The sequence below is a fragment of the Lissotriton vulgaris genome, chromosome 8, assembly GCF_964263255.1.
Source record: "Lissotriton vulgaris chromosome 8, aLisVul1.2, whole genome shotgun sequence".
Classification (NCBI taxonomy): domain Eukaryota; kingdom Metazoa; phylum Chordata; class Amphibia; order Caudata; family Salamandridae; genus Lissotriton; species Lissotriton vulgaris.
The window spans coordinates 167,057,541-167,073,491 of NC_141696.1; the positions used below are offsets into that span (position 1 = coordinate 167,057,541).

Sequence of the window (15,951 nt, forward strand, 5' to 3'; positions counted from 1 at the left end):
ATCAATTGTACAGCTTCGCACTAAAGTAAACAAAAAAAGTCATTGGTGGATAACTTCAAATAATATCAGTCCTAGTCCTGGAAATTACTCGGGGTCACATTCTAGTCATTGTTTTTGTTTGCCCCCCTACATCTGAGCAACTGCACCCAAATGACTACGATCCTTTAGGCGCCAAAATCCAGTTAAGTCCTTATAACCATTGATAGGAGGACTGTGCACATTCTGCTACAATCCAGCAATGCCGTGCATGGTGCACAAGGCATAACCCCACATATGTCATGCATGCGTGTACAATTCACATGTTTTCTGAATTTTGTGCACATTTGCTGCAACATATTCGGGTATGCGCTCCACTGTAGATGCGACTGCCGCACTGGCAGCGGTTGATTCGTAATACGGCTGTGGGAGACTTTGCGACCTCGGCGGTCAGAAAGGAACAGCGAAAATGGTGGTCCGACAGTCGGTCTGACCAGCATCATATTCAGGCCCTATGAACTCTAATGTTGCCCTAAGTTATCACCAGTGGCTGATGTTAATTCAAGTATTCCTTCTATTACTTTGTTGTTTGTTGCAGCAGACCTGCCACATCAGACTCATACCACACTATCCCTAGAAGAAAAATCAATAAACTGGTATCCCCAATTCAGATCAAGTCCCTAGAGCAGGGATACAAGCAAGACACAGGCACCATTCTATAGTTTCTTTGCATATAGATAGAAATTCTTCACTGTCACAGACCTAAAATTCTTCTTTGATGGTCCATTTCCAAATGTTGATCTGAAGAACAGTGACTATACCACAGATTGCAAAAAAGTATCCCATACTTAACTGTTAGAAATGGGGGTCTCTAGTTGGCAATGGTTTGCACCATTGTCGTAGTAGGGACCCTTGCTTCACGTCAGGGTTAGGGAGGAACTCCCTCAGACAACCACTACTCACCTCCTTGGTAGCTTGGCATAAGCAGGCATGCTTATCTCAAAGGCAATGTGTAAAACCTTTGTGCACACATACAGTAACATAGTGAAAATACTACAAATGGACACCACACCAGTTTAGAACAAGCATTTGCAATGCAATAGGTCTCGCTTTTACTGAAAGTTTCAGCCATTCGCATTGCAAATAATAATGTTTGTTAGATTTTATTTTGTTAATATCCCAGCAGTAGCATACGTAATAAAAGAGAATACACAAATCAATAAAAGGGTGCAGTGCCACAGGCTGTTACTAGGTGTCTTTGTGGAGTACTAAAGGGACCTCTATTAGCCATTAAAGGTACTGCACCCTTACTTATGCTACTGCTGGGATATTTTTTTTTACAAAAAAAGCAATTAGTCTCGCATTAGTTTGAGTTAGAACTATTGGCATTGTATATAACAATGTCTTTTACTTATGTGTTATGGAGTGTATGTATGTGGTGTGTAGTGGAATTATGTGGGTTGTATTGGATTAGTTAGTTGTGTAATTGTGTGGTGTAGAATTGTTTGGTGTGGATAAGATTTGTGTAGGGGTATTATGTGTCATGGTGTACTGTGGAATTATGTAGATAGTAATTATGTGGTATTTAGTGTACTGGAATTGTGGAGTGGGAGTCTGTGTCATAGAGTGTAATTATGTGAAATGGTTCTTTGTGTTGTGGAGTGGTAAGTAGTGGAGTTTCATTATGTGGTGCACTGTTGAATTTGTGGCATGATGTGGAATAGTGTGGTGTGCACTGTATATATGTGGTGTGTTTTGTAATTGTGTTGTTGAGTTGTATTGGAATGGTGTTGTGGAGTGGAAAAATGCGGTTGGTCTTTAATTATGTGGTGTACATTGGAAATGTGTAGAGTTGAATTGTGTGGCATGGAACTGTGTGGATAGCGTTGCGTTTTTGTGACGAAAAAGAACAAATAGTTAGGAGCTAAGCTCCAGATCTGTGCGTTTGGAGAGTTAGAGTGATTGGTCTTGTAAATGTAAATATCTTACTTATGTTTTATGGACTTGAGTGGATGTATATGGTGTGAAGTGGAACTATGTGGGTTGGATTGGAATTGTTAGTTGTGGCATTGTTGTGTGGCATGGATTTGTGTAGTGGAATTCTATGGCATGGTGTGCAGTTGTATTATGTGAATAGTAATTTGGTGTTTTTTTACTGTATTGGAATTATGTGTAATGGCATTTTGTGTTGTGGATTGTTAGGTAGTGGAGTTTAATTATGTACTGTGCTGTTGAATTTTGTGGTATGATTTTGAATTCTGTGTTCTAAATTAAATATATGTGGTGTCTAGTGGAATTGTGCTGTGGAGTGGAATAATGTGGTTTGATGTTGAATTATGTAGTGTGGAATAGATTTGTGTGGAGTTGAATAGTGTGGCATGCAACAATGTGGTGTTCAGGCAAACTATGTTGAATGGAATGTGGCATGGTATGAAGTGTTTATGTGGATTGTTATGTGTCATAGAGTGGATTTCTGTGGAGTGTATTTATGTGGTATTAAGTAGCATGCAATTAGGTGGAGTTGAATTATATGGTGTTGAGTGGTATTGTGTGGACTGTAATTATGTTGTGCGGTGTGGAATTGTGTGGCTCTGAATTGTGTGTTGTGGAATTGTGTGGCATTGTTTTGATTTCTGTGGCGCTGAATGCTAGTTGTCTATCTACAGCAGTGAGGACTGAGTACATATTAAAAAGCCTTCCCTTTAAAAACTGTGAAAACATCACGCGAAAGCTTCATAAAAACAATGTTAACATTCGTACAATTTCTGGAAAGAAAGCCGCCCTGTATATAGTTCCTGAGAGAGCAGAGTTTTTGTTTCATTCCAGTAAAAGAGGTGTCCTTTTGTAGAAACCTGTGGGTTATGGTTGTTTCCTTATAACAAATAGCCCAGATATATTGGTTACATCTAATATGCCTCGTTTACAGGTCTTGAGTTCCCTTGGATTTTGAATTATATTGTAGACACTTTAGAAAAGAAAGAGTTTAAAAAAAGGAACATTTTTACAAAAGCAGCACACCATCCCATTGTAATAAAAAATTCCTTGGAAGTGATCACGTATATTCTTTATGATAGGCTATTAGTGTTGGGATTATCCCGTAAATGTTTGTTAAAAAAGAAAAAGAAATTGATGATTTGGACAACAATTCCACACTGTAAATGTGTGTGTTTATATTTTATATAGCGCCTTCTACCCAGAGGTCTCGTAGTGCTGTATTCATACCGCTGTGTAACCCTTCCTGGCTTTCCTGTGAGATGTCCACTCCTGGGCACCCCCAAGGTGAAGCCAGGCATCCAAACGCTGCTGGGGCCATTGTGTAGATTAAGCAAGCTATTGCCCAGAGTCAGACCCATGATTAGACTAGACACCGAGGCGAGAATTATCAGGTCCAGGGAGATTGAGTCCAAGAGTCGCTGAGGCGGGAATTGAACCCTGGTTCCGGGCCAGACCTCTGCATCAGGGTCTGCCGCTCTAACCATTGAGCCACGCTTCTCTCTTATCATAATATAATAACAGAAAAGCAGCAATTGTTTCTAAAAACAGACATAGCCTTTGATTGCTGATCCTTATCTTATCAGGGGTGTCTCCTTCCTGGAGAACCCATAAAAAAGCTTGCAAGTAGGGTTAGCAATAAACTATACTTCAGAATAACAAAAGACTGGCTTTCACAGAGCAGTGACATTTAGATGTTCTAAAGCTTTGTGTTCTAGCAACTGAAATGTGTGTTAAAGAAAAACACTCCATTGGCATTAAAGCCAGAAAACTGCATTAAGTGACAGTAAATGAAAGATGCAAGCTGTTACTGCACATATAATAAGCATAACAAGATAATTTATAAAGTGCTCTCTCTCCTACTATGTCCTCAGGGACATCGTGTTTTGGACACAATGTGTCTTTAATGCATTGCTAAACTGTCTCTGCGGACATAGAAGGTGGGTGGGCACTTCGTTAATAATCCTATAACTAACAGGAAAGATTATGCTGTTTCACTTTTTCAGAAAAAATGAAAAAGCTTTGTAAAAATGCATTTAATGTCGGTACATGGAATGCATTTTTACAAAGCCTTTTCATTTGTACTTAAAAAGCGAAACAGCAATCCTTCCTGTTAGTTTGTTTAGAAAAAAAGTCCTGTGGGGTGACCATGTGTTCAGAAAGCAGGCTGAATGTTGCTTTAACCAGATTACTTATAAAGTGCATACACTCCTCCTATGTCCGCAGAGACAGCGCATTTTGGACACAATGGGCTCCATTAGGATGTCGGACGGATCGCCACCGCCATGGTGGCGGTGGCGATCCGCCCGACAGAAATGACCGCCCGCCACCCTTTTCCCCCCCGCCACATTACAATGGCGGGCGGGACCACAACGTAGGGAAACACCGCCCGCCACTTTTCCGCCCCGGTCGCATTGCGGCCGGGGCGGAAAATGAATAATATGGTGGTGGTGTCTATGAGACACCGCCAGCGATATTACAATGGCACGAGTGCAATGCCGCCGCGAAAAGGCAGGCGGTGTTCACTCTGGAGGCCCCCTGTGGGCCCCCGGAGTGACGGCCAAAGGGGGGTGGCACACGGGGGGGTACCGTTGGTACCCCCCTGCATTGACATAATCAAAGCGGTAGGCACCGCGCGGTGCCTGCCGCTTTGATTATGTAAATGCTGCAAAGCATTTTTAGTATTGTGGCGGGTGGAGCACAGAGCTCCGCCCACCACAATACTATAAATACAGGATGTGCCCGCCACTGTGGCGGGCACATCCTAAAGGTGCGTGCGGGACCCCCGCGGGACCCCCGCCCTTAGCACGGTCCCGATTTCCTATAGGATGGCGGGCGGATCCTAATGGGGCCCAATGTGTCTTTAATGCATTGCTAGACTGTCTCTGCGGACATAGGAGGAGAGAGGGCTTTTCATAAATAATCTGGTGAAAAGTGCCACACTTCACCTTCGTGGAAGTTGTTTTTAACATCTGGATGAATGCAAAACTCTCGTTTTCGAGAAAGAAACGGGCACTGTGGGGAAAACTACATTTAATGTGGGTTTGCTAAAAAAAGTGTTTTTTCCAAGTTTAATCTTTCCCTGCCCTCATGCATTACTAAACCCTCCGATTACAACTCACATTTCTGCAGGTCAATTTAAACAAGCAACAAGAGGGAGGGATGTTGGTGCTAATTAGAGCTGGGTGCGGGTGTCAATGTGAAACTAGCAGCAGACAGCATTGATTAAAGAAGCAGGAAATAGGAGGCGGAGGGAGCCGAGCGTCTGTCAGTAGTAAATTGTAAACAAGCTGTTGCAGATTGCAGGAAAGCATGTCGTAACACCACAGTAAGAGGGCCAGTCCCATGGGAGGTTACAAAGAGAAACAAGGAGGTACTAAGGAGGGACTACTAAGTCTATTGACAAATCATTTACAAAGGACAGGAAGAGAAGCCAATTGTAAAGATGGGCGGAAATTAAGGCACATATACTGAATACTGCATGTATCGAAGAGACAGCCCAAGCGCAGCTCTAAGCGAGACATAAAAATGGGTAATCTTTATCTAAACCAAACAAGATCAAAACAACAAAAATACAACATACATTAATCAAAATATTCACTTAACCTTAAAAATGCAGTTCCTTGAAGTCAGTAACTCCTTCCGGTGCTATCATGGGGCTGAAAACAACCAAATCAAACAGATTCGAATGACCGTGTTGGTGTGGACCGGCGTCTGTGTCAGAAGAGTTGTAAACAGTACCTTTGGTTCCAGCCGACCTTATCGTTGTGGGCCGATTGTGGCAACCGTCGTGCTATGAAGTGGAGCGGTGTGGCGTGTGGTACCCTCAGTTCGAGTGCAAGCAGCAGGCTGGTGACGGTTGTCCAATGGCATTGGTGAGACAGGGGCAGCGGTGCGAAGTGGGGTGGTACTCATTGCGGTGATGACAGGTCACGATGCAGGCGGCGGTGCCGGTCAATGGGAGCTGGCGTCGGTGGGCCCAGACTGCCGTGTGGGACGGGACGGTGTGTCGTGTGACTTACAAGCCGTGGCCCCAAACCGCAGTGCAGGGAGTGGCGGCGATGTCAGCTTGCAGTGTCGTTGATGGTGAGACCAGGGCGGTGGAATGGACCAAGGCAGTGCAGAGTGCGGTACCCACAGGTTGCGGTACAACCAGAAGCTCGGTGGCAGCGGTAGTCGTCAGTGAGACCAGGGTGCTGTGCAAAGTGCGGCAGTGCTCTCTGCAGTGTCATCAGATCACGATCCGGCAGCAGTGTCGGTGACGGCATCTTGCTGCGGTTTCCCTCTATGGCAACTGGAACACACGTCCCAGAGGCGGTACCCAGAGGAAGTTGAAGTCTTTGCTGTTCCTGAGACTTCTTGAACAGGGGGCAAGCTCTACTTTAAGCCCTAGGAGATATTCAGTAGAAACAGTTACAGAAAGTACATTCCAGTCCTTTCTCTTCCAAAGACAGAAGCAGCTACTGCAGGCCAACACAGCAAAGCACACAGCAAAGGAGTAGTCTCTCCTCACTGCTTCCCCAGCTCTTCTTCTCGGCAGGTCCCTTGATCAAAGCGAGTTCTAAAGTTCTGGGGTCTGGGCCCCAATATTTTTATACCACATTTTCCTTTGTTTTCTTGTGGCAAAAGTCACTCAGCTTAGTCCAAACGTGTTCTGCAACGTAGTGCACAGGAGACAGGGCCTATCAGGTTCAAGGAAAACTCCTCCCACTACTCTAAATCCAACCCAGGTCTATTCAGCCCAGTTCTGAGCATCTGGGAATGGCAGGAGACACCTCAACCCCACCAGTGGCTGTCTACTGTGAATGCACATCTCCAGTCTTTGTCACTCCAAAACCAGACCCAGCAGAGGCACACAGGATGGCTAAGCAAGAAAATGCCTACTTTCAGAAGTTACACCTGTAAGATGTTACAAAGTCTCTTCCATGCTATCCTATGGGACAGATAACCTTTCATAGTGAAAAACGAAATACACAGAATTTCACTATCAGGACATGTCACACACACCTGTACATGTCCAACCTTTCAAATACACTGCACCCTGCCCATGGGGGGTACCTTGGGCCTACCCTAGGGGTGACTCGCATGGAAGAAGAGGAAGATTAGGACCTGGCAAGTGAGTGTTCTTGCCAGGTCGAAATGGCAGTTTAAAACCGCGCGTAGACATTGCAGTGGCAGGTCTGAGATACATTTACAAAGCTACTCATGTGGGTCGCACAATCAGTGCTGCAGACTTATCAGTGGCATCTGATTTACAGGCCCTGGGCACACACAGTGCACTGTACTAGGGATTTACCAGTAAATCAAATAAGCCAATCATGGAAACACTATTACATGAACACAATTTATACAAGGAGCACTTGCACTTTGACACTTTTTAGCAGTGGTAAAGTGCCCAAAGCATCCAGACCTCTAAAAAGGAAATCCAGCACACAGCGAAAATCACAGGAGGGAGAAGCAAAAAGTAGGGGGAAACCACGCAAAGGATGCCAGGTCTAACATTAACACTCCCAGGTTTCCTACAGTATGATTCTCACAGAGGGCTTCCGAAAAAATGCAAATTGTAGATTGCACCTCCATCGAATAGGAGCTCTCCCGCAAGCCTGATCCCTCCTCTCACCCAACCCACAGAATCCACATAAGCCCTGAAAGATGAGAAAGGTATTTCTTGCTTTCCAGCTTAAACGAGGGGTGGGCTCTCCCACAGAACTTATAGGCTGCTCATTACAAGACAAATCATAGTTTCATAAAGGATGCCAGTTAATCCACAACACTTCTGCCCCCTCTTTCAGCACAAGTGCTGAGAAACCTTTCAATTCTGATGACGGCGTATAGGTGACAGGCTTCTCCTAGGATGAGGCGAATTCCAGTTTAGGGGTACCAGTAGGCAGAAAGATTGGAATCTGAAGATGCAGAAGGAGGCTTAGGTTTGAGTGGAAGGTTAAGATTACCTGGGGATAGGTTATGAGTTAAGAGGTACCTGTATGGGACAGAAGAGTTTTAGTTGGTGGAGGAGCCATTTATGGCTTTGAAGACCATGATCTGCATCAATTGTTGTAAAATGAACAAACATTTGCAGGCATTGAGTTAATGTATAGGTGCAAAGCACATTTCTTTTTTCTATGTTTTCCTCATATCTAAAACATTATTACGTGCTAAACAATTGCTTCTCTTGCACACCAATAAAAATGGAAAAATGTATTTGTTTGCACCATTTTTGACCATTCACTGCACCACTTATGCCTGTTTGAAATAGACATAACTCTAGAGAGTAGAAAATGCATCCAAATGATGGATCTTTCTCAGCTGTCAGTGGTATTTTCCCATGCTGTAGATCAGGATCTGTGATTTAGAGTCCTGTAATACGTTTTGAGATGCTACACCCAGATTTGAATTATATGAAAACAAGGACTTCTCAACTCTGTGTGCCGCTTGACGTTATGAGGACATTCCTTTTTTTTAATAACACATTTTATAGAGGTTAATGGTACATATTGGGCGGAGCCTGAGGGCATACATTACAGATACAATTTTCCTGAGGTAGTACCAGTTATGTTTAAACAACGAGTTAGCATGCAAACTTACAAGCCCAATAACTAGACACAGGTTACCACATGATGCATTGAACATGATGTATCAAAGGGTATGTATAATGAATGCTGTATGGCTCACCTAGGGAATATAAGGGTCAGTGAGATGTAGTTGCTGAGTTTATAGAGGGTCTGAAGGTGGTAGAGTGAGCAGGTCTATGCCCCGATACGTCGCCCAACAGGAACATATTTTCCTATGTTTCTGCGGGCAACTGCGTGCCTGATATACTGTGATTTCCACCCAATGCATCTGTCATGAGGACATTCCTTTTAGATAGACCCAAACATTGTTACAGGGCATCACCCTTACATTGAGGTCTTGCTGCTGAATGGTGTGGAATACCTGCCTCAAATTTCTTGATTGGAAGTGGTAGAACGTTTTGGCAAGGGAGCCCGCTAACTACACCTATCATTTTGCAGGCATTTGAAGTAGAGTCCAGTACGAAAGCCAAAGACTTCTGCCAGGACATCGCTACCAGGCTGCTGCTAAAGTCCCCGGAGGGCTTCAGCCTCTTTGTGAAAATCTCTGATAAGGTAAGAGGCTTATACTAGAGAACAGACTTGAGCTTTATTGAGATGAAGGCAAAAGGATAAACAGTGCTCCAAGGATTGTGCAATCTGAAATAAAGCATGCAAGCAGAAGCTCACTAATCTTGTCACCATAAATCTAAAATCAGAAACCTTGTTTTAGGTGCATCAGAAATTAGACTTTAGAAATGAATTATCACCTCAAGGAAAAGGTTCAGCCTTTCATGGTGGGGCACATGTAGAGAATTTGATGTGACCAGATAGACATGTCAGTCCTAAATATCCAGTCATATCCTACCATGATGCCATTTAAAGTTGAAAAGAGACCACCGAAAGAGAAAAGGAGGGAAACCAAAAGGTAAAGAGGGGATGTTGGCAATAGCAAATGAGAATGAAAGAGAGATCCTGGGCTGACACTTAAAGTGGAATCAGTATTGAGAGATAAGGATACAGTAAAAAACAAATTATGGAATACCAACAAGTTTGTGTGAAAATTCCACTTTCAATACCAAATGTATTTATGAGCCATGTAGCTTTAATTAGAGGTCAGAAATACTGATGACATTAAACATTGTGAAACAAATGTTAGAAGCCCTGTTATTCATGTGATTATACTAAATTTTACAAGCGACGTAAATCCAATACAAATTTGGCGTTAATCTGCAATTGTTCACTTCTGAGGAAACCTAATATCGAACAGTCATTATTTGTTGTGACAGTGTCAAGATTGTATGTGTCATACAAAAAGGAAGAGTACATGCCCTTATAGATTAAATACAGTAGTAAAGTCCCCTGTGCATAGGGGAATTTTGTGTGTACAAGCTATGTAGAGACATCTTGATACTTATTTATAGCACATATGTGGTTTTATTTATTTATTTCAAATCTGCCTTATTTGAAAATTTCACATTCATTCATGTGTTTTTTATTTTTCAGTTTTTATTATTCTCTTCTGTTATTTTAAACGTTTAATATTTTATGACTTTTGTTTAAGGTGAGAGCTCTAACGTGTTGATGGTTTTGGCTATTTCACATAAACAGGTTTGTCTTGTCTTTAAATTAGCAGCACTAAATTGTGTTGGCTGTATTTTAATTTGTAAGCAGCAAATTGCTTGTTGCTTTATGTTGGCAAAATATTACTCCATATAGAGTATTTTTTTTATTGTTGTCAGTGCTGTTTCAATAGGTACCATTTAACACATTCCTTTTAAGTACTGCTCTCAGAGGCTTATTTAGTGTATGGTTATCTTTTCTCTATTTCACAGGAGCAACAAAGGGATGTTCTCTGTTGGCCTGGTAGACTACAGCCCACCGCTTTTCAAATTCACCACCAGACATATGGACAGCTATCTCTAGATAGTATCTTCAGAGGATACGCCATCATATCTGCTCCTCTGATGGCACTGAAGCATTACTGTGTGTGCGCCATGTCCAGTGCTCCAGCACAGCAAATGTTTTTGTTTTAAAAAAACAAACTCCCAAAGTGGGAGAATTTTTATTTAAAAAAAAAAAAAAAATTCCCTGACATACTGAGAGATTTCTCTAAATGTGTGGGTGTCATTTATTTTGGTGCCTGTTTAGGACCGCAAGCCTTTTCATCTGTCCTAAATAGGATAGATGCTTTGAGGTTGTTTGACTGAGGGCCCAGTGTTAGTTAAGCTGTTTGTCAAAGCTTTCCACTGGTGAAGGAGGTACCACCAACTTTGATTTAGGTTTCCAGTCCGGTCCTGGTTGCTGTATGTACCATAAATTTGTGCAAAACCTGGATGGCCTAATTACTCTTACAATATATTTCATGCACACTTTAAGCATATTAGAGCAAGTCTTCATGTTCACATGATACTTTTGCATTGCCCTAGTACAATGCACAATAAAACCGAGGGATCTGGGACTATGCATTTTTTCTTTGTATCCTGCACATAAAATATAATTTGTGCTGTTTTATGCAGTCAGGATCTGTGACTGCCACCGTCTCCCACCACACTCTAGCCACCAGACTCCAGAGGTGTGAAGCGGCCAGGGCGGCAGACTCCGGAACACAGGGGCTCACGGTTCGGTCCCCGGTTGCGGTGGCAGGTTTGCCCAGCACCTTGTGCAATAGCTCGCGTAATCTTCCTGACAGCCCCCAGCGCCGGGACACCTCTCCGGAGGTACCTGTGCGCTTTACAAATGCTGGTATTATGCTGGTATTATCCACAACGCCGGCATATGAGGATAGGCCCTCAGCTGGATACGGTCATTTCCCAAACGCAGAACTCAGCTAGTTAAACTCTTGCCCTACCTCTCAGAACCAACAAAGACCAGATGTGGAGTACCCTCTTCAACATCTACATGGCCCCCCTTGCTACCATCATCAGAAACCATGGGCTCAACATTGTCTCCTACGCCGAAGACACCCAGCTTATCCTCTCCCTCACCAAGGAAAACAATATCACCAGGCACAACTTACAAAAAGGGATGAAAGCTGTTGCTACTTGGATGAAGGACAGCTGCCTGAAACTCAACTGAGAGAAAACAGAAGTCCTCATCCTTGGCTCCATCCCCTCTACATGGGTCGGCTCCTGATGGCCCCCCACCCTCAGAAACCCCCCTCACACCAACAGACAATGCACAAAACCTCAGAATCATACTGGACTCATCGCTCACTATGAACCGCCAGATCAAAGCTGTATCCTTGGCCTGCTTCAACACCCTCCATCCCCTCCAATGAAGAAAAACAGTCACACACCCTAATCACTAGCAGACTGGACTACAGTAACGCCCTCTTTTCCAGAATCAACAAAATAAACTCTTTTGCAAGCTCCCGACCGTCCAGGACACCGCAGCCAGACTGATCCTAGACATCTCCCACCACAACCACATCGTCCAACGCCTCAGTGAACTCCACTGGCTCCCCATTGAAAGAAGAGTAACCTTCAAGCTCCTCACGCACGCATACAAGGCCCTCCACAACATCAGACCAGCATACCTAAACAACCGACTCTCCTTTGACGCATGCAAGAGAAACGTCCGATCAGCCGACCTCTCTCTGGCCACCAAGCCACGCATCTACAGGACCAGAACGGGTGGAAAGTCCTTTTCCTACCTCACAGCCAAGACCTGGGACTGGCTCCCCCTCCAGCTCCAGCAAAGCCCTACACTGCTCCAATTCAGGAGGGACCTCAAGGCTCTTCAGATAAGGCCAGCACCCTACAGAGCAGTCCCGGCACCCCCACACCCCCCAGAGCCGTTAGACCCTCACTGATGAGTAGCTGTGCTATACAAACCCCTGATTGATTGATTGATTGGTTGATCAGTGGGAATAAAGAGGTGCCCAAGGGGTGCGGCAGGAATTTACACCTGCATTTTGTATTCCTACCAGCCCTGAGGATTTTGCGGCCCTTTCTGCAATACCTTTCATTCAGGAGTACATTTTGCAACTCTGTGTTATCACGTGGGTGTTTCCTTATTTGCATGGGGGTGATGCCTATACCTCCAGGAAGTCCTCTAACTGTGCCCTACATAGAAAGGGGTGCACTGTGCACGGAATGAGCATAGGGGCTACCAGGGGCCCAGAGAAACCCACCAAGACGAGTGTAGTCACACACTTCACTCCCCTAGAAGGGGACCTTGCATGTTCTCATGCTGGCGGTGAAAGAAGTGGCACTTTACAGCCACCACTCTATTTTTCAGAACTGTGCTCTCCCCCTTTTGAAGGTCAAACCTGAAAGTTCACACGTGTGCTCAGGAAAGAACATTTTTAATTCTGTGTAAAAGAGGACATGCATTGCTTAATCTATAATAACATATGGTTCTCCTACAATAGACATACCAGTAATTTTTTCTAAACTATATTCTACATCAGATCAACTAAAAAAAGTTACCTTGTAACTGAAGATTTTGCCTTTTGTAGTTTAAATAAGTGTACTTTTTGTCTAGGTGATTAGTGTCCCAGAAGGAGACTTCTTCTTCGACTTCGTGAGACACCTCACTGACTGGATAAAGAAAGCGCGGCCGGCGAAAGATGGTAATTACCAGATATTCAAGAGGGCTGTTTTGCAGTGATGTGGGTGGGGGCAATTTGATGTACTCTTTGTTTTGGTCTGTGTTCATCTACATGTGGAAAAACCATAAAACCTCAAAGAAGGTGAATGGGATTAGAGTTTATACAGGACCACTAAAATAGAGGTGAGATGTGGACCTACTCCAAGAGACACTCATGCTCAAAACGCATTAAGCAGAAAAACAAAATGCCTGGAACTGAAGAGGAAGAAAGATTAGGGTATGGTCTAGAAAAAGGGCCATGGAGTGTACATTGAAACTACTTGTAAGTGTACGGGTATTCCGTAATGTTTTTCATGTACATATGTAAAACTGCTACTTTTAAAGGCAGAAGTGCCTTTCCATGATATGTTTGGGAAAGGATTTCTCTGCATCAATTAATATTTATTTCATGCAGCTAAAAGCAACATATCAAAGGATAATCAAATGTGCATTTCCATCATGCGTACATCTGCAGCATTTGCACCATGCACTTGAGGACATATCCATGCATTGCAAATGGGATCTTTTTAAATGTCTGCCAATGGGAACACCACCCAGAATGATACTTTCTTACAAGCCCACCATTATGCTGCCGAATACCAAGACTCTCTCTTCTTGATTCCACCCATGAACGTTTCTTCTATCATCACACACTTCCTGTTTCTCTACTTCCCTCTTGTAGATTCCCTCCTTTCTTCCTTTGTCACAGTATTCCTAATTGCTTCTTCATCTTCCTTCCTGCCTTGCTGTCTCCTGCATTGTGTCAAAGTCTCATGTTGAAAATAAGCAGCAGCTGCCAAACATGGGTAGCAGTGCCCACCACCACCACACATCGCCACAAAAATGAGTATTGCTCTGATTCCTGTGCGGTGCAATATTACACACATGAGGACATGTTTATTAAAATGTAACGCAACGCCGGGGAGCGAGCAAAGTTGCTGCACTGTGTTGCGTGAATGGGAGAGAACTGAACATAAGATATGATGCTATTCAGCTCATACTGTTCAGGAGCACTAGAGGCTGCCTAGCATCAATGCAGATGACATCAGAAAGCAAACTCCTGTGCAAACTTTAGTAATATACCCCTAGAGGTTATTGGACAAAGGTTTCTCCCCAAATGTGCATACATACACCCTTATTTCCAACTGAAGACTTTGAACTTCAACTGATATTTGTGGTGACATTTTTTCACATTTCAACATTTATCAGTTGGAATTTTCTAGTGGTCTCTTTTGTTACAAGTCTGTTTTATTTTGGAACAAAACCCCCGGAGGGGCACAAGTACACAGCGTTAAGCCCACAACCTCGTATCCGAGGCCGGCCGCGAAGAGTGTGCAACAGTATTCGTTAAGTCAGAGTAATGAACACAGCGCCGTGCCTACAACCCCGAGGGGCCGGCCGCGTGGCAAAGAAAAGCTGTTGAAGTTGTCCAGCGCTAGGAAAACCCCAATTACAGTTCAGGGGGAGAAGATGACTAGTGGTCTCTTTTATGTTCCTTGGGGTAAGCTAGGGACAGATATTTGTCTTTACAGTTCGTGTGTATGTATGTATGTATGTGGTATTTCTGTATAGCTAACAGTGTCATAAGGCAATGTAGTGCTGTATATGGTCAAAGACGAGCTTAAGACAAGAAGTAATAGGAGAGGTAGTGATAGAGCGCGCAGATCACCCGACCAAACATTATGCACACTTGGGCCCATATAAATACATTTTCATGTATATATTTTAATCAGGTAACCTACACACTCTCATCAGTAATTCCGTTTCACTTCTTTCTAATTCCGTGTACCTGATTTACCAATCCTTGAAACAGGTACCTAAGATCACAACGGATCAGGAGCTAGCTGTGGGATTAAGTAGACAGCACCAAAAAATACCATGCAACATTGAAATAACGGTTTGTACTTTTTATAATGACCACAGACGCAAGAAGTTTAGAACACCTTTATCTAATTATCTTAATAATAATAATAATAATACCGATATTTATATAGCGCGAACAGCTACCTCGCAAGGAGGTGTCCCGGCGCTGAATGATCATTTTTCCAGGCAGAGTGGGCGGAGAAAGGGGAGGGAGTGTTTAGTTATTCTGGGAAAAGAGCCAAGTCTTTAGCTGCCTCTTAAAACTGGCTTCCGTTGGAGCCAATTGGATGTTGGCCGTTAGGGCGTTCCAGAGTGTCGCCGTACAGGCAGAGAAGGATCTGCCTCCGAGTCTGGCTCTCCTGGCGCGGGGGATAGAAAGCTGGTGTCGTGAATTAGAGCGCAAGCATCTCTCCTGATAGTATCTGGGGAGTCTAAGCTTTAAATAGTAGGGACAGGTCCCCTGTTGGGCTCTAAATGCCAGAGTTAGAGCCTTAAACTTGATTCTGCAGGCTACAGGGAGCCAATGCAGATCGCGCAAGTGCGGAGAGACATGCTGTTTAAAAGGGATGTTTTTTAGCAGTCTCGCAGCCGCGTTCTGCACGATCTGCAATCGTTGCACCAGATATTTGGGTAGGCCTCTTCATCATATGCCAAGAGCCACAAATTTACACAGATCAAACTGTCTATAACTAGAATTAGAACTATTATATAGCTATGAATGAGAGTAAGAAACATTTAGAAATCGAAAAATAAAGGGAAGGGAAAAATAAGGAACACGCTATTTTAGATCAGCAGACTTTCACAACTTTACTAAAGGCGGGTAAAGAAAGGGAACATACTAATCAAAGCAGACTTTCGAAAGTCACTAACGGTTCATAAGAAACAAAACTTATGCAATTTGATTTATCCAGATGTGCTTATTCTCTAAAGGGAGGGTAAGAATGGAACAGGCTATATGTGGGAACGATTCAATATTTTG

At 43.5% G+C, this 15,951-nt stretch overlaps 1 protein-coding gene across 1 annotated transcript in view; it reads left to right on the plus strand.

Moving 5' to 3' along the window:
* Window positions 1-15,951, plus strand: part of MYO7A (myosin VIIA) — a 778,803-nt gene that overhangs the window by 696,390 nt on the left and 66,462 nt on the right. The window contains exons 43-44 of the mRNA XM_086933887.1: window positions 8,979-9,092; window positions 13,005-13,092. Coding sequence (XP_086790013.1) covers window positions 8,979-9,092; window positions 13,005-13,092 — 202 coding nt within the window. The remainder of the gene's footprint in view (window positions 1-8,978; window positions 9,093-13,004; window positions 13,093-15,951) is intronic.